General features: G+C 52.5%; 2 protein-coding genes across 6 annotated transcripts in view; one reads left to right on the top strand and one right to left on the bottom strand.

Moving 5' to 3' along the window:
• Positions 1-13,572: 13,572 nt before the first annotated feature.
• Positions 13,573-16,543, bottom strand: LOC135315837 (collagen alpha-1(I) chain-like). 2 transcript variants are annotated; one of them, XR_010375323.1, is made up of 3 exons: positions 15,842-16,530; positions 15,555-15,737; positions 13,573-14,902 (listed from the first exon to the last, which is right to left on the bottom strand). XR_010375323.1 is itself a non-coding variant. In XM_064466488.1 (2 exons), the coding sequence occupies exons 1-2, from the start codon at positions 16,541-16,543 to the stop codon at positions 14,830-14,832; spliced, it is 1,062 nt and encodes a 353-aa protein (XP_064322558.1). In that variant the 3' UTR covers positions 13,573-14,829. The 2 variants fall into 2 exon arrangements, 1 of the variants encoding a protein (XP_064322558.1); XM_064466488.1 differs by having other exon boundaries at positions 15,555-16,543.
• Positions 16,322-22,684, top strand: part of MSI1 (musashi RNA binding protein 1) — a 30,449-nt gene continuing 24,086 nt past the window's right edge. Inside the window, exons 1-5 of one of the 4 annotated variants that reach the window (XM_064466486.1) lie at positions 16,322-16,649; positions 16,924-16,964; positions 17,095-17,176; positions 17,290-17,374; positions 22,100-22,141. In XM_064466486.1, the coding sequence (XP_064322556.1) occupies positions 16,591-16,649; positions 16,924-16,964; positions 17,095-17,176; positions 17,290-17,374; positions 22,100-22,141 (309 nt within the window). In that variant the 5' untranslated portion in view covers positions 16,322-16,590. The remainder of the gene's footprint in view (positions 16,650-16,923; positions 16,965-17,094; positions 17,177-17,289; positions 17,375-22,099; positions 22,142-22,684) is intronic. The other 3 variants (XM_064466484.1, XM_064466487.1, XM_064466485.1) reach the window with 3 other exon arrangements.

Raw genomic sequence — 22,684 nt, forward strand, 5'->3', positions numbered from 1 at the left:
CAGTGAAAAAATGCGCCAAAGAACAAGGGAGGTAACGCGGAGCCCCAGCTGGCCCAACGTGGGGGAGAGGCGTGAGCTTGCCCTAAGAAAGTTGGGGCAGCAAGGGGGGGACAACAGCCAGCCTGGGTCACCACCCTAAAAAGAAGGTGGGTGGTTGGTGGTGGCAGCAGTGAAGGCTGCTAGCCCAAAGTTTCTGAGCAAAGAGGGGACAAAAAGGCACGTTTACAGGGGACACAAGCTAGTAAAGCGCAGCAAGGTAAACCCCAGCCTTGTTTCCTGTGGAGGGAAGAGGCGATGAGGACAGAACGGGAGGCAGCCGGCTGTGACTGGGAGCGATTCGTGGCCGGCTCTCACTGGCTGCGCTGCAAACGCGTCCCTTCAGCAAACAGGGCACCTTGGGCCAAGCTCACCACTGCCGCTGGCTCGTGCAGTGCCTCTTGTTCCAGCGGCGTTGCACCAGCTGGCGCTGGAGACGATGCCGGCGCAGGTGACAGCGGTGGTGCGAAGCGTGGCTGCACTCCTGAGGAGGGTGCAGGGGCAGGCCGGGGGACCGTACCACCAAGACTTGCCCCGGGATTAACTTGGGGTAGCTCTGGTGCTGAAGATACTGGATTTGAGGATAAGTCGACAGCCCAGGGACCTAGGGAGGCTCGTGCTGTGGCTGCAGAGGGGCCGGCACCTGGCCGAACCTGCCTGCAGCTCCGCTGCCTACAGCCGGATACGAATCTGGCCTATTGTTCTTAGTGCTATTTTTCATCAGTGAAATAGCAGTAAGCAATCTGTGCTTTCAGATGTGCTTATTGACTCAGCATGGCCAGGGCTGGATCCTCACCTGGTGTAAAGCAGCCCTGGCCCATCAGCTCATAGTGTCACCAGTGACCCCCATTTATTCTTCACCCTGCTGGCAGCTGTGGCCCGGCGCTCTGGATCAGAGGAGCTGTATGACCACAGGCTGAGGCTGCAGCCAGGCAGAGGATCCCCTCCCGGTGCTGCGTGGCCCCGGGTCTGTCCGCAGGGATGGCCCCTGCATCCCGGGAGGTGGAGAGAGATGTCTTAGGGCAGCTGGAGCCTGAGCGAGGTTGGCTTTGCTCTGCAGAGGGGTCCTGGGTTTGTACTGGTTTGAAGGGCAGGGACTGCTGAGCTCAGGTGATTAACATAACAATCCTGGGGCTCTGCCTTCATCCTGCGGCTAAAGCCTGGTTTGCTCAATCCAATTTCCAGCCTCTGCCCTTTCTTTAGCAGGCTAATTACACCGGCAGGACAGTGGAAATGACCTTCTTAAAGCCACAGTGCCCCTTGTCTACTTACCTGTCAAAACACAGGAGGCGGAGCACCGATATCATTCAGAGAAATAACATGTTTGGGTGCAATGGTCAAACCCACCGAAGCAGCAGAGCACTCCCTGAAGTTCAGAGTGGTAACCGCTGTGTTGTTTATCAGTAGCGATGTGCACTTGTGAAGATCTTCCCAAGCGAGGTCTGCCTGCTAGCGGGGCCACAGAGGTGCGGGGTCGTGCAAGTTTAAGGAATAGTAAGTGTGCAGTATTACACCAATAATCGTGCAAAGTATGACCATCTCGCGCAGCAACCTGTGAGGGCACTGGGCTGGAAAGCTCCTGCAGCGCTGGCTTCTCTCATTAGACATCCCAGCCTCATTCTGCCGCTGTGACGTGTAGCGCCCGGCTCCAGCGCGGCTCTGTCCTCCGGCACAAACCTGGACACGGCCTCTGGGGCCAGAGAGGCTGTGAGTGTTGTGATGCCCGGTCCTGCCGCAACTACGCCCTGGGTGTGGGCTGGGGCAGGAGCCCGCACGTGGAGCCTGTCTGGGGGCTGCAGCTTCAGGTGAAGCGGCACGGTAAGCCGCAAGCTGTCTCCCTGCCAGGCAAGCCGCAGGAAGCTCTCGGGCTGCGCACGTGGTGCTGATGTGGCCATCGACAGAGCAAAGGTTGGGTGCTCCCAAAGTCCTTCTAAGGGCTTGTCCACTGGAGCAGAGAGAGGTGATTTCCAAGGAGGGTAGAGTATGTTTCCGTACTAGAATTCTGACCAGCTTTGCAAAGACCTGTGCTGTAGGTGGTCGTCATAGTAGAACTATGTCAGCAGCCACATAAATCTGCCCCTTCACAGAGGATAACAGAGTAAAAGCTTGTGCCTGACCAGTAGCTTGGCACGGGACGTGTCTGTTGTTGTCCCGTTGGAACTGGCAGCAACACCTTGTCAGGGCTGCATTTTGCTTAGGGTTGTCTTTGTGTGGTGGTGGTACTTGCTAAGAGGTGAGCTACTGGTTGCAGGAGGACCTCCAAAGTGAAGCCAGTCTAGTTGGTGGCACAGCCATAGCTAAAGTTCTTCTGGAGCCGAAAGGATGGGTTTGCTATCTCGCCGGCTTGGAAAGGAGGAAATATGGTGAGCATCTTGAGGTTTAATGTAATGAAGCAGACCAGGAATAAAATTAACTGGATAGCTGATACAGATGTGTCAGTCACACTTTGCCCCAAAGCCACTGCTGATTGCTGAGACACCTGTTCCGCCAGGCATTGAGGAGAGGTAGGAAAACAATTTTCAATTCATGGCAGCCTTAAAGAGACCTGCTGCACACAGCAAATTTGATGCTGTGATAACTGACACTGTTTGTGACAGACAAATCTGTGGCTTGTGTAGTGAAGCAGTTCAGGAGTGCCTGCTGTCGCATACCAAAAGGCTGTGGAAATGGTACTTGCTAGGAAAAATGTTGCAAGAGGATCCCAACTACCAAAGGCATCTACAGAAAGGCAGAGCAGCAAGATTTTTGAGCGCAATGGGAGCTTTTTAATGATTAATTTTATTTCCAAAGGCAAAAAAGGCTTTTGATCTGATCCTATTGGAAGCTACAAAATAGGGAATTGTTGAGAAATGAGGTGGTATCAGGAAAGCCAATGCTCCTGCATCGAAGTATAAAGATAAACTGAACGTATCTGAAAGAGAAGGAAACAATTACAGGAAAGGCTGTTACTAGAAAACTGCAGGGAGGAGGGCAAATGCGCCCAGGGCAACAAGTCTAGAATAAATATAGGGAACAATCTTGGAGGCATGACCTTGCCCATCCTTACCACCACAGCCTTTTCCTACGTTTTGTTACTGGGAAGGTGGTCACAGGGGTTGCTCTAACAATGAATGCAGGCTTGTAGGAAACCGTACAATTGCTTAGTCTTCTGCAGAGCGATGCAGCTTTCTGACGGGGCAGGGACCCTGTTTAGAGCTATGCACAATAAGATGGACTTGCAAGTGTTACTGTTGATGACAAAGAGCAGCTGCTTGCTTCAAGTGAATCAGGCATCATTTGAAATTATGCCTGTGGATTAATTAAAACTTGTAAGGTAGGAAATGAAATAAATTGGTAACGTGTATGCTACCTGTAATGCAGGTGCACTATGAGACGAGGCAATCTAAAGCACACAAGAAACATTGCTTAGGAGGGAAAAAAATGATCGCTAATATGATTTGCAGGGCTGTTTGTTTGTTTTCCTACATGAGACTCCCTGTTGGAGGAAAGCCCTGCTGGTCCTGTAGGGCAGGGCTCTCCTGGGTTGTCTCTGGTCAAGTGGTGACAACGGGCAGCTTGGCAGAGTCAGAGTGTAGACTTTGCACTATCAAAAATGAAGGCAAGTAGTGTTAGCTCTTCTCCACGTGTGGTTAAGTGCTTTCCATGTAGCTGGTGCCAGGCACTGTCGCAGCCCACTGCTCACGAATGCCTTTGCCAGGTGGCGACCATGTCTGCTTTTAGTTGGAGTTAAGGACCAAATGAGACTTCAGTCTCTGTGTCACTCCTAAATGACACTTAGGCTCGTTTTTCAGGGAGAAGGGTTGGAAAACTGGATCCCATGACACTTTCAATGGGTGAATTCACTGATGTCTTTTTTTTTTCCTGTGCCCTGAAAAACATGAATAACTCACATGTATGTGAGAGCTACCCTGTACCACAGCTGTGTCAGCGGACGATCTTGTGTTTCCCTCAGATTTCACACCACCGTAAGTGACTTGGATCAGACAGTCTCTCAGAGAGAATCCACCAAGGGAACGCTGTTTTCAGCATCCCACACTGCCCCTGAACAGGAGTCAGAGACCTCCCGTTTGAGTCCGTATAGTAATCTGTTGCAGTGCCCCTGTTCTGGGGGAGATTAGTGCCATGGTGTCTACAAGCAGAGAGTATGCAGCCTGATTTTGTAATGAAGAATTATAGTAAAACAATAGGCAGTGCTACCTGCAAAGAATATCTGCTGTGTATGGCTTTATACAGGATAAACTGTCTGGCTTAAATATAGAAGCAGTGTTCTTCTGTCAGGAACTCTAAAAGAAAATGCGTTTTGAGTTGGTGTTTGCTGGCAGTGTGTTTGGTATGTCAATCACTTACCTATCTAAATTCCAAATGTAACAGGTAAAACAACATCAATTCATTCTCCTGTGATTGATGGAAATCATTAAACATTTGAGATGTGTGTCCCCCATCACAGTGCAGCAGTTGTCCGTCAGGATCTGGGACCCAGGGTCTCTTTCATAAGCTGGGCAGCGTGCTGTACCTCCTACAACGCTGGCTGTGAAATCTCCTTAGCTCCCGATTACTCCCTTTCTCTCACTCACAAGGACCTTGATTCAGCTACGTCTGCAGCAGGCTTTTAGTAACAAAACTTCTGTCTGAAACGTGCTGCGTCTGGCCAAACAAGCAGCAGCTCTTGCGAGGTCCTTCCAAGCAGGTTTCTCTCGCTGCCGTCTTTCCCCATGCACATGCACCCCATGCCTATCCCTGGATTTTCTTCCTTCCTTGTGGTGACTGACTCTGTGATTTTTGGAGCACAGGCTCACAGTGCCAAGCTAGAGGATCGCCAAGGGAAGCTTTAAGTGTTCAATAAAAGAAGGAATGCAGGCAGAAAAGAAAGCCCTGACTCGAATGGCATCATTCTCTTTCCCTCATCCCTTTGAGGTTCTCCTACCTTCCCTGCCTGCATGTGACCTCCCTCCTCTCCCAACCAGCCTCTTTCTTTTTTTCAGTCTTCCTCCTGCCCCTCACCCTCCTTGTTCATTGATCTCCCTTTAGGCTTTATTAGCGAGTCCCCCTCCCACCCTTTCTCTCCCTCAGTTTTTCTGATTCTCTAACACAAGACAATTGAATGAGGCCAGACTCCTAAGCCAAAGCTGGGGGTGAGAGGGAAGAGGCGTAAAGATTTAATGATATTGCCTCTTTAAGGAATCCCTAATTCCTAACACCCATCTCCTCCCCCACCTGAGAACCAATTAAAACTCAATGAATTCAAGTGGAGGCTTTTGTGCATCACATGTGCTTGACTAACAAAGCCTTCTCCATGCTGGAATAAAAGCTTCTATTCAGCAGCCAGTTTGTTCTAATTCAAATCACTTCCACTCCAGCATCCTCTCTTTCCTTGCTGCTCCTGAGTTCCCAGGCCCGGCTGCTGACCGACCGTGCAGCCCTGCCCAGAGCTCCGTGCTCCACCTCGCAGAGCCCTACCTTGGTGGAGGTGGAGCAGAGGACAGGAGATGAGCTCCATGTGGTTAACTGGGCAGTCCGTGGTCATTATAGCCCTGTCCCCAGGAGCCTGCTGGGCTGGGGGGTGAGCCCACATCGTGCCCTGCTGCACAGGAGCTCCAGCCTTGGGACCTGCCTCCGAAGGGGCTCTGCTGTGCCCTTGGGAAGCAGCTCATCTGTGCAGAGCCCCCTGTGTTACCCTGCCTATGAGCAGAGCTCAGCCTTCCTTGAAACCGGTGAAAACCCTCTGCTTTCCTCTTCAGTATAGGGGTTACGCAGATGTGGTGACACCTGAAGTAGCAGGGGAGTCCAAAAGCACACAAAGTCTAAGTGAGTCCCAGTAGTTTGTACTTTCATCCGCCTCAGGGCATAGATTGCACTACCTGGGAACCTGGGGGTTGGTTCTGTCCTCTGCCATGCCTTGAAAATTAAAAAAAGGGGCTTGAATAAGGTCATCTGGGGGATAGAATAAATTTGGAAGTCGAATAGCATGAAATATAAAAACCTTCCTTGAAAGCTCTGCAGATCTATGTTTTGAGTGACTTTATGTAGGGAGGCAATTCTCTGTCCACAGGTAATCTTCCTGGTGTCAAACAGGCTCTGCTCAGAGTGTCCGCCCGTCCTTCACTGACCAGCGTTCCCTGAGCTGTTAGCAAAGCTGGATGTGGGACACCTTTCCTCTGGTCCCACCGCCTCCTATTTGTAGAGACGCTTTTGGATTTTTTTTGGCTCTCGTAAGAAATCTCTGTTAGAAGCAGGCTGAGTGCTCTGCTCTGACGGCAACGAGGTTTTTACTCCCTCTGATCTCTCCTGGGAGTGAGCTCCAGCTCTGCAGGGCAGCTGCCAAGCAAGCTATCTGCTTTGCTCCAGAGCCTTGTCTGGTACGTGGCAGTTGGATCGCTCCTGAAACATGTGGCTTTCTCACGGAGTCACAAAGGAGGTACCCATCTCTTGGGTAGCTGGGACCTGTCCCACAAAGAGCGCTGGTAATTAAGGTGAGCTCTTGGAAGCTCGTCTGATATTTGCAGAGGCACCAAGGGTGCGATTGCATTGCAATCATCGCCTCATGCATCAAAAAGCATTGCAAGTCAAAATCATGGCATTTTGAACTCATCTCAAAGTCTGTAGGACTGGTAATTCTTCCTACCACGCCGCTTTGCAGCTGTCAAGCATGGCAGCATACAAGTGTTAACGCACATCAGTGTGTGTCGCAGTCTCCTTGTCAACTTTCATGAATGAAAGATCTGAACATCCCTTAGCGGTCCTGTTTCTCCATATAGCTGTGGTCTCTTGCATCTGACCACCAACCCCAGCTACGGCCAGCATCTCGAGCTGAAGATGTTTTAGTGTTCCCAAAGAGCATGTTTAGGTCTATACTTGTCTGTCTCATTCATGTGTTCATAAATTTGGACATGGAACACTCCTTTGCTGTCAAAAGGTTTTTATTGTTTAGTAAATTGGCACAAATTTTTCATCCAGCTTTTTTCTGTAAGTACAAGTTGGCCTCCACCACAGTGCCGTGCGGAGTTGAAAAAAATTTGTGCTTTGGATAGGTTTTTCTTTAGCAAACCCAGTCGTGTGTCTACGTAAACGCAAAAGAGCAGGGATTCTGAAAATGTGCAAAATGCACTGGGCTCTCAGACTAACCCACAAATTGTAAAGCATGGTTCTTCAAGTGACAAGTTAATTTCAGGTAATGCTATGCAGTATCGTGACAGTATAATCTCTGTCCATGAATACGGTGAGAGGGAAGAAGATCGGAACAAAATCCGTTGGTTTGAAAAAATACTTCATTCCCTGGGAGTGAGGGTGTGCTGATTATTTGGAGGAAGTTAAAAAGTATTTCCCTGTACAGCTTCTGGGTTATTTTCTGCAGCGTGTTCTGTCTGAAGATCTCAAACCTTTTTTTTTTCCCCCTTTTTTTTTTTTGAAGGTAGGGAAGAAAAAAATCTCAGTTTTCAAGTAGAAAACCAGAGTTTCTTGGTCCGAATCACCCAGACAATCTGTGGGAAGAGGTAGAAGCAGCACCAACAACTCATGAGCTTTACTGAAGAGCTCAGTCCTCTTTCTTAAGCCTTCTGTGAATTGCAGCAACTGTGTTGTAAACTGAGGTAGGGGGTTGACAGCGCCGTAGTGCCTGCTCAGGGACCAGCACGGCTTAGTTAGTCCCTAGGTATTTTTTGAATAAACACGTGTAATTGAAGGGAGCAGAAGATCTGAGCTCATGTGTTTGTGTGGTTCGGTGAGCAGAACAGCCCCTTCCTTCGTGATGCAGCTGAACTCTCCTTGTGTCGAACACTGACCTTCGTCTCTGGGGCTCTGCACTTCGTTCCTGTTTCTTGTTAGTGAAATGAGTTTGATGGTCTCAGACTTGCTAGTAAATGGTTTCTACTTCAAAACAAAGTGCAGTCAGTTTGGCAGGAGAGTCCCAGGTCTGACCTAAAACTAAATTACAGCTGACCCTGAGACAGTGAGGCCCCTCCAGGTCAGGGACAAGGGCATTGTCAGGACACTGGGAGCTTGCACTGTAATTAGCAGCAAAGGTATCAAATACCTCCGTTTCCAGCATTCCTACCCTTAAAGCAACATAAGCATAAAATCCCAAAATTTCTCCTACTGCAGCTTCACTAAAAAAAAAAAAAAAGAGGAAGTAAGGCTGAACAAAATTTCATTGATTTGTTTTTTCTCTGTTCCACAGTAAATCCCTCCCCATCTTAAACTGTCTCCCACAATCCCTTGTTCCCTCAGCATCTGGGAATGAATTTACCAGACGCTGCATTGCTTTCAAGGCTCCAGAATGGCCAACGAACTTGAGCACATTTTGTCTAGCTAGCAGGAGCGTGTAAAAGGAGCTTTCCAACTTCAAAAACTTGCTCGGCTCCAGAGCTGCTCTCCCAGCAAACATCTCTTCTATCCCCAGGTTTCTTCAAACACCAAAGAGGCTTTTTTTAGATTCATCCTCCAAAACATTATTTGTTTTAAATACACTTTATGTCACAGGAACATGACAATTTTGAGGTAGGAAAACACTTGTGCTAGCTTTCTTGGTGTCTAGCAGAGTGCCAGTAAGGAGCGGACAGCATGCTATTGTGGCTAAAAACATAGAGAAGGTATAGATTATGTGAGCGTTACGCTTTTGACCTAGTCACCTATGTCACCTAGACACCATGCGCTTGTGTTGCAGAAAATGCTGCATGCCCAGAGCTTCCTCAGGCCTTCTTTGGAAAGAGGAGTGTTTGCTATATCTCCAGCTTTTTGACTCAAATGTTCAAAATTGATGGGAAATTTTGGAAGACGCCTCACAGTTTCCATCCGTCACAAGCGGGCAGTTTCCAAACCCCAAGGGTGTCTGTGAAGCAGCAAACTTGGTGATCCCCAGAGGGGAAATGCTGGAGCAGGGCAGGACATATGAAACAGGGCTTCCAAAAACACCCGTATAATCAGATTACAAGCCTAGTGAGTCAGGATGTCACAAGCCTGAGTATGATCCCACTATTTCCAGTGTAACTCATGAGATTCCTCTCTTCTGGTGTCTCCAGAATTGCACTGGTCATTTCTGTAAACAGGAGAGCAGAATCTGCTCACTGATCGATCAGGAATGCAGCAGGTAGATGGAAGTAAAATCTTAAAAGCATCTAATTAGATTAAGTTTTAGTAGGAACCTTAAGTGGGTTTTTTTATGTTAATATTCTCCATTTTAATACATGTATCTGATAGAGACTGAATTGCAGAGGTTACTGCTTCATTCCTACTTCTAGTAAAGGGATTGTTCCAATATATATAGCGCACCTCCACTGTGAGAAAGGTTTCCTGCTGCTCCTCTGCATCCCCCTGCTTTTCTCAGAGTATCCCCACATTGCTCACGTCCCAGCTTTATGCTGAAGAACGCCTTGGACAGCTACTTTGGAGGGAGCTGGTCCTTTGCTGTTGCGGTGGCTTGGCCGCCAGCCAGCAGGGAGCTCTGAGGAATATAATGTGTGAATCACTTCTTGCTCCTGGTGGGAAAAGGGTCAGTGACTCAGTTTACTTCAGCTTGTGGAACTGCATGGGCATGAGGTAGGAAAGTTCTGCTGGGGCCAAAAAAAAAATAAAAATAGAAAAGTAAGAAGAAAGAAAATGGCATAAGGACCCTGATGCAGCAAATTCAGCCTTGAGGGAAATCCAGAGCAGGCAAAGGCGTGAAAAGATAAATGCTTAAAGGCTGTGAAAAGCAAGCAAAAGATACAAGGGCAAGAATGGACAAGTAGCAGCAGGAGCAAAGTATTTCCCACTAGACTATGAGCAGTGCAGAATCAGAGCTTGTCTTCAGGGAGAGGTTAGCTCACTGGGTCTGTGGGCAGGGGGAATCTCTGCGTCTTGGGACTGAAGAATGGATTTTGAGCCTTTTCCAGTTCCAGTCGCAACATATTTAAAAGCTGGTGTAGGTTGCTGCAGCTGGAATCTTTAGTAACAGCTGCCTCATTTCACATTCCCTAGCCTGGAAGGATTGGGAGCCTGTAAGCCTGAGTGAAGGTGCCCTGGGGTGGGGGAAACCTTCCCTCTCTGGAGGATGCCGCATCTGGCCCCGGAACGCCTGATCGCGGTGCACTGCTGTAGAAAACCAGGAGTTCTAAGAACAACACCCACCAGGCAAGTTTGTGCCTTGCTGTAGACTGTTCTTCCCTGGCAAACAGAAGAATGACAAGTGCTCCTGGACCCTCACAGCCTCCCTTGCCTCTGTCCCCTGTTCAGCAGGGAGGAGGCTCAGGCAGGGGTGACGTGTACAAAGCAGCTAAGCCGCTCCTGCAATCCGAGGATGGGAGCTTTGCCTGGGAAGACACTGGTGTCTGTCTTGATTAGGATGTGATGCCTGATGTAAGTCATGTGACAAGTACAAACAAAATACCTTGGGAAAACCTTGAGGAACCAGGACAGGCTGAGCTGCTTAAGGAGATTTACAACGTGTATTTCTGTCCTGTACATTTGCCTTGGTCTGAACCTTTCCTGTCGCAGGAGCTCTAGCATGCACCCTGGATTTTAAAGATGATCTTTTCTGTTCATTCCTCCAAATAATCTGTAAACCTTCCCAATTTTGTGCTGTTAAGTTTAACAGTGTAGTCCCAGTTACTTTACACCACCATAGTACCAGAATGCTATAAAGTTGTCTTCTGAGAAGTGCTGTTGGGATTTGTGGAGCAAAGGTCCCGTCAGCTTAGATTAGAAAGTAAGTCTTGAAGAAATGGGAGAGTTAAAAGCCAGTGTGAGTGTAATGGCAGAGGTAGGAAATCGATTTTGTCCTGAAAGAGAGGGGATGAAGAAACGGCTTCTGCTTGCTTAGCTCCTGTTGGTGTGTTGAGCCAAAAGTTCTCTGTTTGCGCTGGTAAGTGCCTCTTCCTTCTGGTGCTGCTCTGGGGCAGCGCCAGTACCCAGATTTTCCGCCTTCTGCAAGCATCTCAGCGGAGAATCCAGTCCTCCTTCCCCTGAGCCCTGTTCTCCCCTTGCTCCCCCATTCCCTTGGACTCTGCTATCTTTAAGGCAGATTTTAGAGGTCCTTGACATGGTGCTGACTTCAGCCCCAGATGAATAATTCACACATGCGCCAGACCGGCAGAGGATGTGCAGGTCAACTGATAATGCAGCATCACTGGTCCCTGCCTGAGAAGCTGGAGGCCCAGCAAGCTGTGCTGCAAGGCACCCAGCAGCGTCACTGCAAGGAGACACCGGTGTGCCTGGTGTGGTGCTGTGTTTGGGGTTTTTATCTTTCTTTCTTTTTTTTTTTTTTTGTTCCCCCCATTGGGACACAGGATTTTATTTTTAATGTATAACTTTAATACTTTTTAAAAATGTTAATACAGAAGCCCATTTTGTCTAAGCTATCTGGCAGCCACTGCACTGGGTGATGCCCTCAAACCCAACTCGGGCCTTTTTCTCTTACCCCTATTTACCCCGCTCAGTCCAAAACCTTTTCTGCAGTCCTGGTGGTGTGTTTGGTGCAGCTTGGCCCCATGCTGCACTGTCCTTTGCCCTGACTTGTGCCCATGAACCCCAGCCTTTACATTTCTCTGCGTTATTTCTCTCTTCTCTAGCCTCTATCTGTGCACTGGAACACACCCAGAACTCCCCTTTCTGTTAGACAAACCCTCACTTTTGCCTCCTTTACTCCAAACTCTGTCCTTTCACCTCGCATGATGAAGAAACTGTAGAAACTGAGGATTGAAAGTGGTGCCAAGAGGTCACCTCTGCGCCAGGCAAGGACAGAAGAGACCCTGATCACAAAACCAACATTTGCTTATTTTGTTCTTAAAAGTCTTTATGGATGGGGATTCCTTGGCCTTCTTGACCGACCTCTTCCGTCTTTAGCCATCCTCATCATGGCTAAGTTTCTCCTAATATTTAACCTTTATCTCCTTCTGTGCTAGCTGAGCCAATTGCCTTATCCTCAATGAGCACAAGGAACAGTTTAATCAACGTCTTCTTTAAAACGGTCTAGCACATCTGGTGGATTTCTGTTGTGTCCATTCTCATGTCTCTTCCCTAAAGGTGAGGAAATGCATCCCTCTGTATCACCCCATGAGAAGCTCTGAGCTTCCAGGCGAGGAGGGGAAGAGCAGGGGACAATGCTCTGCTTCTGGGCTGCGGAAGAGCCTCTTAACAGTGGATGCTGTGGGAAAGATCCGCTTCACACGGGTTGCTGAAGTGAGGCCTGGGGAGAGGTTAGGTGGGAGCAAGGGTGGAGCAGGAAGCAGCAACAGATGGAAGCCTGTGACAAACGGTAACTATGAGGTTAGGAGGAAGGTGGAGCTCAGGGCACCTTCGAGGAGAGAGGTCTCATTTTGAAATCCGTTGTTGCTTTCGGTCACTTTATATGCTATCTTTGGAGTGTTCTGTTAAGAAAAAAACCCAAACTAATGGGAACTGAAAACGTTTTCGGCTCCTCTTTGGAGAGGGGGACCCTTTGCAGGCTGCTGCAGAGCGGTGGCACCTGCACAGGGGCCAGGCTGGTGCAGTGCTGGGCGCTCTCGGTGCGCGGAGCAGCTCTGGTGTTAGAGCTGAGCAGTCAGTGTTTCCTCCCTCGTTTGCTGGACCAGTTCAGGTAGGATCAGAGAGAATGGACACCATGCAGTAGACTTTAGAGCTTGTAGAGAGGGAGAATAGTGGGAAGGGCTCTCTGATTTTTCCCTTAGCCATCACTCCCAGGGCAGCAAGCGGAAGCCTGCAGTCTCCTACTGCCCTTCAGAGACCTCTCCTTTTTTGCTGAGTCCCTATTCACTACGCTACAAGTTCTCTTGATGTTTTACTTCTATTTTCCATCCCATGCAAACCTCTTTCCCCTTTTTTGCTTTCCTGAGGCTCCAATCCCTCTTGCTGTTTTGTGATAACTGGGGTGGTCTCCTCCTCTCTCCTCCCCTCTCTCCTTTCTTCCAGTTATCCCAGTTGTCTCTACTTACTCTTCATACTCCCCTTTCTGCTGCTCCTTGTTCACCCACACCTGTTTCTCTTTTTCTCTCTTGCATGCAAGCCCTGTTCCTCTCCTCTATTCTTTCCCACCCTGTTCTTCAACGCTCTGCACCACGTAGCCTGTTTTCCCATTGCGAATCTTGCTCTGCGAGGTTTCTTACATGAAGCGGAGAAATCCTCGGTGCCTTTGCAGCCATTCCTCTCTTCCTGTTGCTGACTCTGTCCCTCCCCCTCCACCTGAATGGAGTCTAGATAATTCCATTTCTCTAAATAGCTCTTCTCCCCCTGTATGCCTGACTCTTGCCCCAAGCCAGCTCCTGCCAGGCAGGAGGGGGCTGAGCAGTGGGTTCCCTTTGGGGCAGACACCCCTGGCTGCCTTGTGCATGTGCTAGCAGGGAGGTTTTGCCATCAGCCTTTCCAGAGGGTCAGCACCCCTCCCAAAGCAGGAGCGAGCCCCACCGGAAGCCACTGCCAGAGCCTGGCATTGCCCCCAGGCTGCCTACTGAGCCGCAGTTAATATCTTCCAGGTTTGCATGTTCAGCATCGTTTCGCAAATATTACAAAAATGATTTGAATTCCAGTTCGTTTATCAACTGTCCAAACTAGATGAAAAGCAAAACTTCTCGTAGCACCCGACTGCCAAAACCTCCTGGCTAGAGACAGGTCTCCAAGACACAATCTCTCCTTAAGCCTTATATGATGAGGGAGGAAAAGAGGTGGCTGCTGTCCTGCCCCTCCCCTAAACTCCACTTTTTGGAACCTCCCTCTCACCATGAATAACTCCAGTGTCTGCCAGTGGTGCTGGGCAGAGCTTTGCCAATCATCCTCCTCAGCAGGAAGTGGACATGATTTTGATAGTGTCACTCTACCACACACGAGACGCTGAATAGCAGCAAGAAAACTGAGCAGTTTTGTTAATCTCGCTGGTGTTTGGCAACCTCTCAGCAGCAGCCACAGAGGCACTACAGCTGTCTGTCTGCAGCCCCAGGAATACAATGCTGCATTATTTTATATTCGGCAGATCATCTTTCCAATCATAAGGTCCAGAATGTTTTATATATTTACTTCTCTGTGAGGAAAGCTTCCTACTGTCACTAATCAACAGATTCTTCAAGACCCGCTGTCTGGTGTGTTACAGAGATAAATGAATTGATATTTACAAAGCATTTTGGGGTCCTAAGGTAGAAATACAAAACATTGCGTGTATGGTTTGGAAAGGGCCTCGGAATAAGTTACATGGTACAGTGTCATTCCCAGTGATGCAAGTCCAACCGCATCCTCTATCCAAATCCTCCTGAAGGCTTGCTTTTTCTTCCTCTGATGTTCACAGATGTTAACTCACATTGGTTCTATTCTCCCTTCCCCAATATTATTTTGGTGGAGAAAAAGAGAATAAACATAATGCAAAAAAAGATAAGAGTGAAGCATCTTCACACTGTGTCCCTCAGAGTGCTCTGCTTTATCTGTCTCATAAATAACACATATTTAAAATTATAGCAATACACTGGCAGTAAACCAAGAGATGTTATCCTTTAGTGTGTCCAACGCTGAGCTCTTGTTACTTGTTTCTTTCTTGTGTTTAATTAGCATTAGTACTGTGCCTATGTTGGGCAATTATGGAGCGTAAAACTTGTGCCAGGTGACTTGAAAATGTCAGTCCCCCCGTTTGGAGTATTTGCCATCCAAATGGGAGAGCTCAGCAGCAGTGAGTTTGGGTGGCAGGGCAGGCGCCAGCGGTGGCTTCCTGATAGCCAGCCATCGTCCAGGTTTCTCAGAACATACAAGAGGAGGTGGCCGAGAGGCTGCCTCAGCATGGCTGCTTCCACTGGCTGCGCAGCCCTTCCCCATCGCTGCCAGCTGCTGTATCACCTCTGCGCATCATTATTTATATTTTTCTTCTGCACCAGCCCAGCTGCCTCTCAGGGCACCTCCACCCAAAGCAGTGACTTCAGCCCTGTGGAATGACAAGTAGGTTATTCTGGAGAAGCAGCTCAAGCTGGACTGGTGGCAGTGGGAGCCAGGACGCTGTGCAGCTCGTTTTCCAGAGGTGGTTACCAAGTCCCTGGTGTCGAGCGTGTTGCTGTGCCCAGGTATGGGGCCGGGAGGTGGGATGGTGTCACTGACGCAGCTCAAGAAATGGAGTGGGTGAATGATGGTTTGGCAGAGCTAATGGGCAGAGGATGAATTTAACTCAGTGTTGAGCCGCCGGCCTTGGGATGAGCCCACGTAACAAAAGATACTATTGCAAAGTATTGTTAAAACAAAGGTGTCCTGGTCCCTGTCCAGGAGGGAGCTGAGGTGTATTGGCAAGTGGAGAAGCAGTCACGAGAGAAGGGGAAGAAGGGTCAAATGCAGATGGCACAGACAGCTGTCAATACCTAGTGCTAAAATGAGTAGAGCTACAGATGCACATGGGCAATATTTGGCAACCCAGTGGCGCACACATGCCTGGGACCCCAGGGTACCCCCTTGCAATAGAAGGGCTCACAGCAGCTGCCACCAGAGGTTTTGTGCCTGCTCTGTTCCGATGTGCTACAGACGCAAACGCGTGCCCTTTCTGAGAGCGATGCACGGCGCAGCCAGGAGAGAGAGGCTACAGCTCTCACCTGACTTCAGCTTTACAGGTGACAACCAGCGTTTCATTTGTTCCTGGCCGAGCTCCTCCAGCCCCCCGGGCCGGGTTGCCCAAGAGCAGTGGCAGAGAGCACGCGGACCTGCTCCAGAAGCCATCAGTATGTGGATGAACTCGTGTGGCAGTGGAGCGAGGCTGGAGCTTGGCACGACTCTGCCTGTCAATTTGTACGAAGGAGAAGCTGCGCGGTGACCCGGGGGCCAGCCCGGCCGCCCTCCGTGGGGATCCGCGGGCGGAGGGCGCAGGCTGGGCTCTGCGTACCTGGTGCTGCGGGGGGCTCCAGCAGCGGCTCCGCTCCGGGCACCGCCGTACCCTCCGGGCACCCTCCGCTCCCCGCGGGCTGTGGGGGGGGGGGGGAATGGAGGGACCGGGGCGCCGGGAAGGCGCTTCGGGTGCAGGTGCCGGGGGTCCCCGGTGCCCGGCTCCCGGCTGGGGGCCAGCCCCACTCCCGCCCTGGGAGCGCCCTCGGAGGGGCCGGTCCCGGGCCCTCCCCGCGCCCGCTTTGACTCGTCCGGTGCCGGCGCCCTGAGACCCCGGGGGTGGTGGTGGTGGTGGGGAGGATGGGGACACCGGGCCGAGGTCTCCGGGGTCCGCCGCGGCGAGCCCGAGCGCAGCGAGCCAGGCCGGGCCCGCCACCCTTTGTCCGCCCGCCGCCCCGGGGCAGGTGCGGGCGCCGCGGCCAGGGACAAAGCGGCCGCCGGGCTCCCGGGCTGCTCCCGCCGCCGCCGCGCCCGGGGCCGGGCGCACTCCCCAGGCGCGGTGCGGGCGCGGCTCCCGGTGCTCGGCCCCGGCGCCGCCGGCGGGTTTTATGCGCAGGGCGGCCGGCGGGCCGGCGGGGGTGGGAGGAGCCGGGCAGGTTGTGCCCGCCGGGCCCTCCTCCCTCGCTCCCTCCCCGCCCGGCGGAGAGGGGTCGGGGGAGGGGGCAGCATGGCCTGTCCGTCCGGCCCCTTTTCCAGCGCTCATCTGCCCCGGGAGTGCGGCGCCGCTCCTCGCAGGGAGAAGAGGTCCGAATGGAGACAGACGGCAGCCAGCCCGGCCTCGCCTCCCCGGACTCCCCGCACGACCCCTGGTACCGCCGCGGCGGCCACCCCCGCCGCTCCCCCCCGCCCCCCCACCCCGGCCCCGGCCCCGGCCCCGGCCGCCCCCTCCCTCTCTCCCCCCCGGCCCCGGCCCCCGGCCCGGGCAGGCGCGGCGGCGGCAGCGGCGGCGGTGCCGCTGCCAACATGGCCGATCCGCGCCCTCCCCTCCCCGCCCGGCCCCGCCGCCGCCGCCGCCGCCACCCCCGCGGGTCGCCGCGGCCCCCCGGCGCGGCCCCACTCACGGCTCTCTCCTTCCGCCCGCAGCAAAATGTTCATCGGGGGACTGAGCTGGCAGACCACGCAAGGTGAGCGCCGCGGCGCCCCGCACCTGCCGCCGGGGCCGGGGGTGGCGGGGCCGGGGCCGGGGCCGAGCCCGGCGGGGGCGGCGGGGCCGGGCCGGACCGGGACACCCAACGGTGGGCGCTGTGCTTGCAGAGGGCTTGCGGGAGTACTTCAGCCAGTTCGGTGAGGTGAAGGAGTGCCTGGTGATGCGGGACCCGCTGACAAAGAGATCCAGGTGAGAGGCCGGGCCCGCGCCTCCCTTCGCCCCCGCCGCGGCCCGGCCGCCACTTTAACCAACTTTCTCTCTTCTCTCCGCATCCCCTCTCCTGCCCGGGCTGCGGGGCTCAGGGGCTTCGGGTTCGTCACGTTCATGGACCAGGCTGGCGTCGACAAGGTCCTGGCCCAATCCAGACATGAACTGGACTCCAAGACGGTGAGATGACTTCTCTCATCTCAGGGGTGCATTTGCTGGCGGAGCGGCTGTGCTCGGAGTGGCTGTTGATTGCGGTGTTTGATTTCCAGTTAGAGGTTGTAAACTATCGATTCCCGATACGGATTGATCAGCCCCTTCTCTGCCCCTCTCGCCGGTGGGTAACCTTGCTGCCATCCAAGCACTGGCCTCACCGTCAGCCCTGGGGCCAGCGTCCTGGCGTGGGTCTGCAGATCCCGCTGATGGTTTTGCCCCCACCCATCGGTCGTAAGGCCCCTCTGAGGAGTGATCAGGGCCCTCTCGGAGCTGGGACACCTGAGCGCATTTGGGGCCAGGATTCACACCGGGAAACAGAGGTGGCTGCGTTTGGGGAGAAGGGAGCCGCCCCTGCCCCCCATGTGCTGCCGAGCATCGCTCCCTCCCCCCAGGGGTGCTGTCACCCACCACCCAGGCCCTGCTTCCCCCAGCCATGGTGGCCCGTGCCCTCCCCTCAGCAAAGAGCCTTCATGCTGTGTGCCTCAGAGACGTGCCCAGGTGAAGTTTTTGTAACGGTTGTGGAGGTTCAAGACTTTATTGTCTCCAAGCATGGCCAGCACCCGCCCATGTGGGCCACCACCAGCCTCTTGGAGCGGCTGCAGCTCCAGCCCTTGCCTTGCAAGTGAGGGCTGATTAGGAGCCCCGACTGGGTGAGCAGAAAGATTTCCATGGCTTCCTGGGTCAGTGGCATATCATGCCCGGTCCTGCCTTCAAATCTGCGGTGCCTGGGAGATGTGCAGGCTGTTTTGGGGGGGTGGGGGTGAGGTGTCTGAGTGGGAGGTCCCTTCTCTGTAGTTTTAGTGACTTGCCTTCCCCTGAATTCCTTTTCCTTATTGCTGCCCTGGGGTGAAGGTGAGGGTAGGGATGGGGAAGCGGTGGGGGCTATGAGGGGGTGGCACGGTGAGGGGAGGTGTTCTGGCTCCGAGCACAGGCTGCCGAGGAGTCCAAACGTGCAACTTTATTTCTCACAGCGCGTGGCTCGGGCATCCTAGCCTTTATCTCGGCAGAAGGGAGAGGGCGGGAGAGCGAGACCCTTTTTCTTAGAGTTTACGGTGTGAGTTGCAGTGAGATTTATGTCTGTTCCTGTTTAACTGCCTGGATCGCTCCCTTTGATGTGTACAGGTCCTTCCTCCCCACGGGAGCTCCCGGTTAAACCTACCCCAGCCTTCCTGGCAGAGGCTGGGTCCCCAGGACTCCCAGCCTTCCTCCTTTCAGGAGTGATGTAAAGTGAGTTTTGCTCTGGGGGAGGGTTACGGTAAAGTGTTTTGAGGAGGGCCCAGGGCTTTCTTTTTTTTTGTTTTTCTTCCTTTTTTTTTTTTTACTAGCCTGTGTAAACACAGTGTCTGCTCAGCTAGTCCTGTCATGAGTCTGCGGGCTGGCATAGACCCCTCTTGGAAAGGCAAGTGATGGATGTCTGTTGTAGCGCTAATCCTGAAAGTGTGTTGGGGCTAGGAGCGAGCCGAAACCCACAGTCTCCATTCTTCTCCCCAAACCGCTGCTGCGGCCTGCGTGAAGCTGCTGTGCAGCCCACTGTGCGGCCCACGCGGGCAGGGAGGGACGGGCAGGGCAGGGGCGGACAGGCAGGCGGGCGCTGCGGGAGAACAGCAGGGCCTCGTGGCGCAGGGTGCATGGGGACCGGCCAGCCATTGAAATTCCCAGCTGCATCTGCTCCGCTCGCCCCGCCGGCGTGGCAGAGAGAATGGGGGCAGTTTTGTCAGGGCCCTTCCTTTGTTAGGAACTTTGATCCTCTCTCCCCTTCCTCTTTATTTTTTATATAGCACACTTTTCAGCTGGGTCACATGTTTTGGGGTGTTTTGCCTGGTAATTGCCAGGTGAGAGGTTGGTCTTGTGGTACTGTGTGGAGCCTCCGTATGGCTTTTCCCTGCTGAACTGAAAGGCTCTGCTGTGAGTCATGGGTTAAATGACACAAACTCATCTGGATCCTAATTTAGGGCTTTATGAAACTTTGCAGGAAAAGGCCCGGTGTCCTGAAAGGCTCGGTGTCTCCTGGCAAGCAGTACTTGGGCAGACACTGTCTATCAACTTGTTGCTTCATTGTTTTCCAATTCTTCCTACCCTAACAAGGGTTGTTGGCCCGATTCTCCGGGGAAACCTTCTGCTTTTCAGACTCCTCTTTGTAAGCTAGATAGCAGTGGCCCACGGGGTTATTTATGGAAATACTTGATATAAGAATTGGCTTTGTGGTCTCAAGGTAAAAGATCTGCGTGACTTTGTAAAGCTGCAGCTGGCCGCTTCCTTGAGCTTCTTCTTTATGTGCTCTAGGAAGAGCAGGCTTGGCAGTGCTGGGTCGCCCTGTCGTTTCTTTGTTGCCATTACTGAGTTTTTGCTGGGTTTGTCTTTTGTGGTGGAGGGAGAGAACTGTGGCTCTCGGGCAGCACTGACTAACAGAGCAAAGGTAGCCACAGAGGTGTGATGAATGAACAAACGCAGTCCTGAGGTCTCACGGGTCCTTCCCTGCCCTTCCCCTGTTTTGGGGCACCGATACCAGCCGGGTTGACCCAGGAGTTACATGACTTGCGCAATTAAATGGTGCCTTAGGTGGCCTGAAGAGCATTACTGAGGAGCCTGGCCGGCCTGCTTGGTACGCCTGCAAGGTCAGGGGGATTCCTTGTCCCCAGAGCCTTGTGGGGTGAAGTGGAAGCAGTTTGTGCTCAAGTGACTTCCACGCACCACAGCCTGATCCCAGGGTTTTGTTTTTTGGATATGATCTGAGCAGTTCTGAATGCTCTTACTCTTAGCAGGTTTCTATCTAGGCTTGTAAAAAGGATTCATTACGTCAGTGGGTGACACTGAAACACAACTCCTCCAGGGCTATTTGTTTTAACACCAGAAATGAGGGAATAAGGTACCAGTGCTTTTGCTTTAACTAGAAAGACTCCAGCCACTGAGGAGCGGTCCAGTTTGAGTAACTTGAGTCTGGTACTGAACTCGCTCCCCTCCGCGTGTTCCCAGGGCTGCCCCTGCAGTCGGTTGCCCCGGCCTCCCTCTACCTGCAACAATAGCTGGTTGTGCAGAAGAATTTGTGAAATGACTGCCTGCTCCCTCCAGCCAGGAGGACGCGTTATCTCTGCCCAGTTGATCACACTCAGGGTAATGAGAAAATGAGGCCGAGCTTAGCATTGCTGACTATGAAAGCATCTTCTTGGCAGGAGCTGAATGACACTGGCTGAGAAGTAAAAGACAGTAGATTATTGTTTTTGCTTATTATCTGCCATCAACCTCCTGGTCTCCTGCCGTCCCCTGTCCTTAGAATTCTCTGTGGGTGTCTGCACTAGCCAGGAAATGGTGGGGGTGTGTGTGTGTGTGTGCGCAGGGAGGGGAGGGAGGGTTCGGATGCCCCAGGGAGGCACCGGAGGGTATGCTAATCTGACGGTGCTTGCAGCTTGGGGAGGGAGGTTTATTTTTGAGTTTATTTGTGCTCTTCACTTTTGCCTCTGTTTACTTACGTGCTGAGTTTATTTGTGTTGTAGACTGTGAGTCAGGATGGAGGTGGGGAAGGCAGGGAGGGGAGGTGGTGGAAGGGCATGGGGAGGCTGAACTCTGGGGCTCTGTGACAAGTGAAAGGACGTGGGACGGGAGGGCCGCCAGGCTGGAAAGCTGAACAAAGCAGTGAGAGGAGCTGGAGAAACACAGCTTCCTTTTGGGCTGTTTGAGCTGCCGGGCTGATGGGACGATGCTCTGGGCTGCACTCTCAGCTGCAGCGTGTCCAAGTGCAGGGATGAGCCAGACCTGCCTTTACCATAGGTCTTTGTAAGCTGATTTGTAGGTCTGGATCATCCCCAGTGTGATGTAACTTTACAGGAGTTGCTGTAAAAATAGGCTATAAAGAAAGAGGTGGTGGCTGAGGAGGAGAGGAGGCTTCGTGGGTGCTTGGCTTGCAGCTGCATTAGTGTTGTCCTGGCTTTTGTGGTGGTGGTGGTGGTGTGAGGCCAATGCAGACACGCGCTCATCCATGCTGAGCCCAGCAGAATGCGTGGCACCTGGATGGCAGCACAGGGACCGGCAGCAGGTTTATAGAGAAGCTGAACAGGCACAATGGAGCGCTCAGCCTGCGGAGGGGAGGTATCGCGTCATTGTGTGCAGCGCAGCCTGGGGAGAGGGGTAGCATGCTGCCCTCCGGCCGCAGCCTCCGCAGCCTGGGGGGCTTTGGACTCCTCGGTTTAATTTGTGCCATCCTGCCTGCTCTTTAATTTCTTCACCCTGTGTTTTGTGGGATGAAATGTTTGGCTTTTTCTGCGCTGCCCCTTTTCTGTCCTGTTACTACCCAGGTGAGCCCTGTACTTGTAGGTGGAGTGAAGAGGGAGAGCAAAAAGGCAAAAGAAAGCACTTTTAGTATGAGGCTGGTGATGCAGGGCACCGAGGGGCAGGCCAAGTGGGAGGGTGCAGCCCAGCCTGTTAATCCCAGCATGTGATGGGCTCTTGGGCGCGTCTGGCCAGCACTCAGCTGGAGACAGACCACTGCATGCTGGGACTTGTAGTCTCCCTGGATTACACCTTACTGAGCAGGAAGGATGTCTGCAGCCAGCTTCATTTTATGCACCTCAGGTAGATTATTTGGGTTTTTAGCAAGGTGCCACATGGGCAGAGATGGCCGTGTGCATGGAGGAAAGCCTGCATCTGTAAATAGGCAGCAAAAGTGTGTTCACCTGTTCTTCCCCACCTCTCTTTCAGATTGACCCGAAGGTAGCGTTCCCACGCCGAGCACAGCCCAAGGTAAGTACTGAGGGCAGTCCTTGCCATTCCAAAGGGTGAAATTTGTGGTGGTGGATCTTATCCCTCTGTGCAAGGTTTCCAGTGCGTGCAACAGAGTCGCTCCCTGGGGTCTGCTCAGGACTCCCTTGGAGCAGGAAATTCTGTGCTGCACCACCAGCGTGATGTGCTGTACTGTGGTACACTCCTGTCGGGCTTGCAGTGCAGCGTTGGGGGCTTGCATGGCACTGGAGGAATGGAGAGACCCCTTGGTTATACTTTAGGATGCACTAGTTGGAGCTGGTGAAGTAAGTGTTGCCCAGGGCAAATTTTGTCTTTCCGAAGTTGCCGCCAGAGTCTGGAAGCTTCAGGCCTAAGGAGATACAGAACAGCTCCATGCTGCAATGTGGTACAGGTGGAAGGAGGGTCGAGTTGGTCTTTATCCTTGAGAGGCTCTGGCATCAAAATGTGCAGTTGCAGGAACCTTCCAGGTGTGCAGCTAGAAATTTTTAACTGAGGAGCCAGCAGCAGGCTGGAGACTACCTTGATGCTTTGGGTCTCCCTTTA

This window comes from Phalacrocorax carbo, chromosome 15, assembly GCF_963921805.1.
Source record: "Phalacrocorax carbo chromosome 15, bPhaCar2.1, whole genome shotgun sequence".
NCBI classification, from domain to species: Eukaryota; Metazoa; Chordata; class Aves; order Suliformes; family Phalacrocoracidae; genus Phalacrocorax; species Phalacrocorax carbo.

Coding starts and splice junctions, on each gene's coding strand:
- LOC135315837 (XM_064466488.1), bottom strand. CDS start 16,543: ATGAGCGCTGGAAAAGGGGCCGGACGGACAGGCCATGCTGCCCCCTCC. Junction 14,903..15,554: donor ACCTGTAAAGCTGAAGTCAG/GTGAGAGCTGTA, acceptor GTCATTCCACAG/GGCTGAAGTCACTGCTTTGG.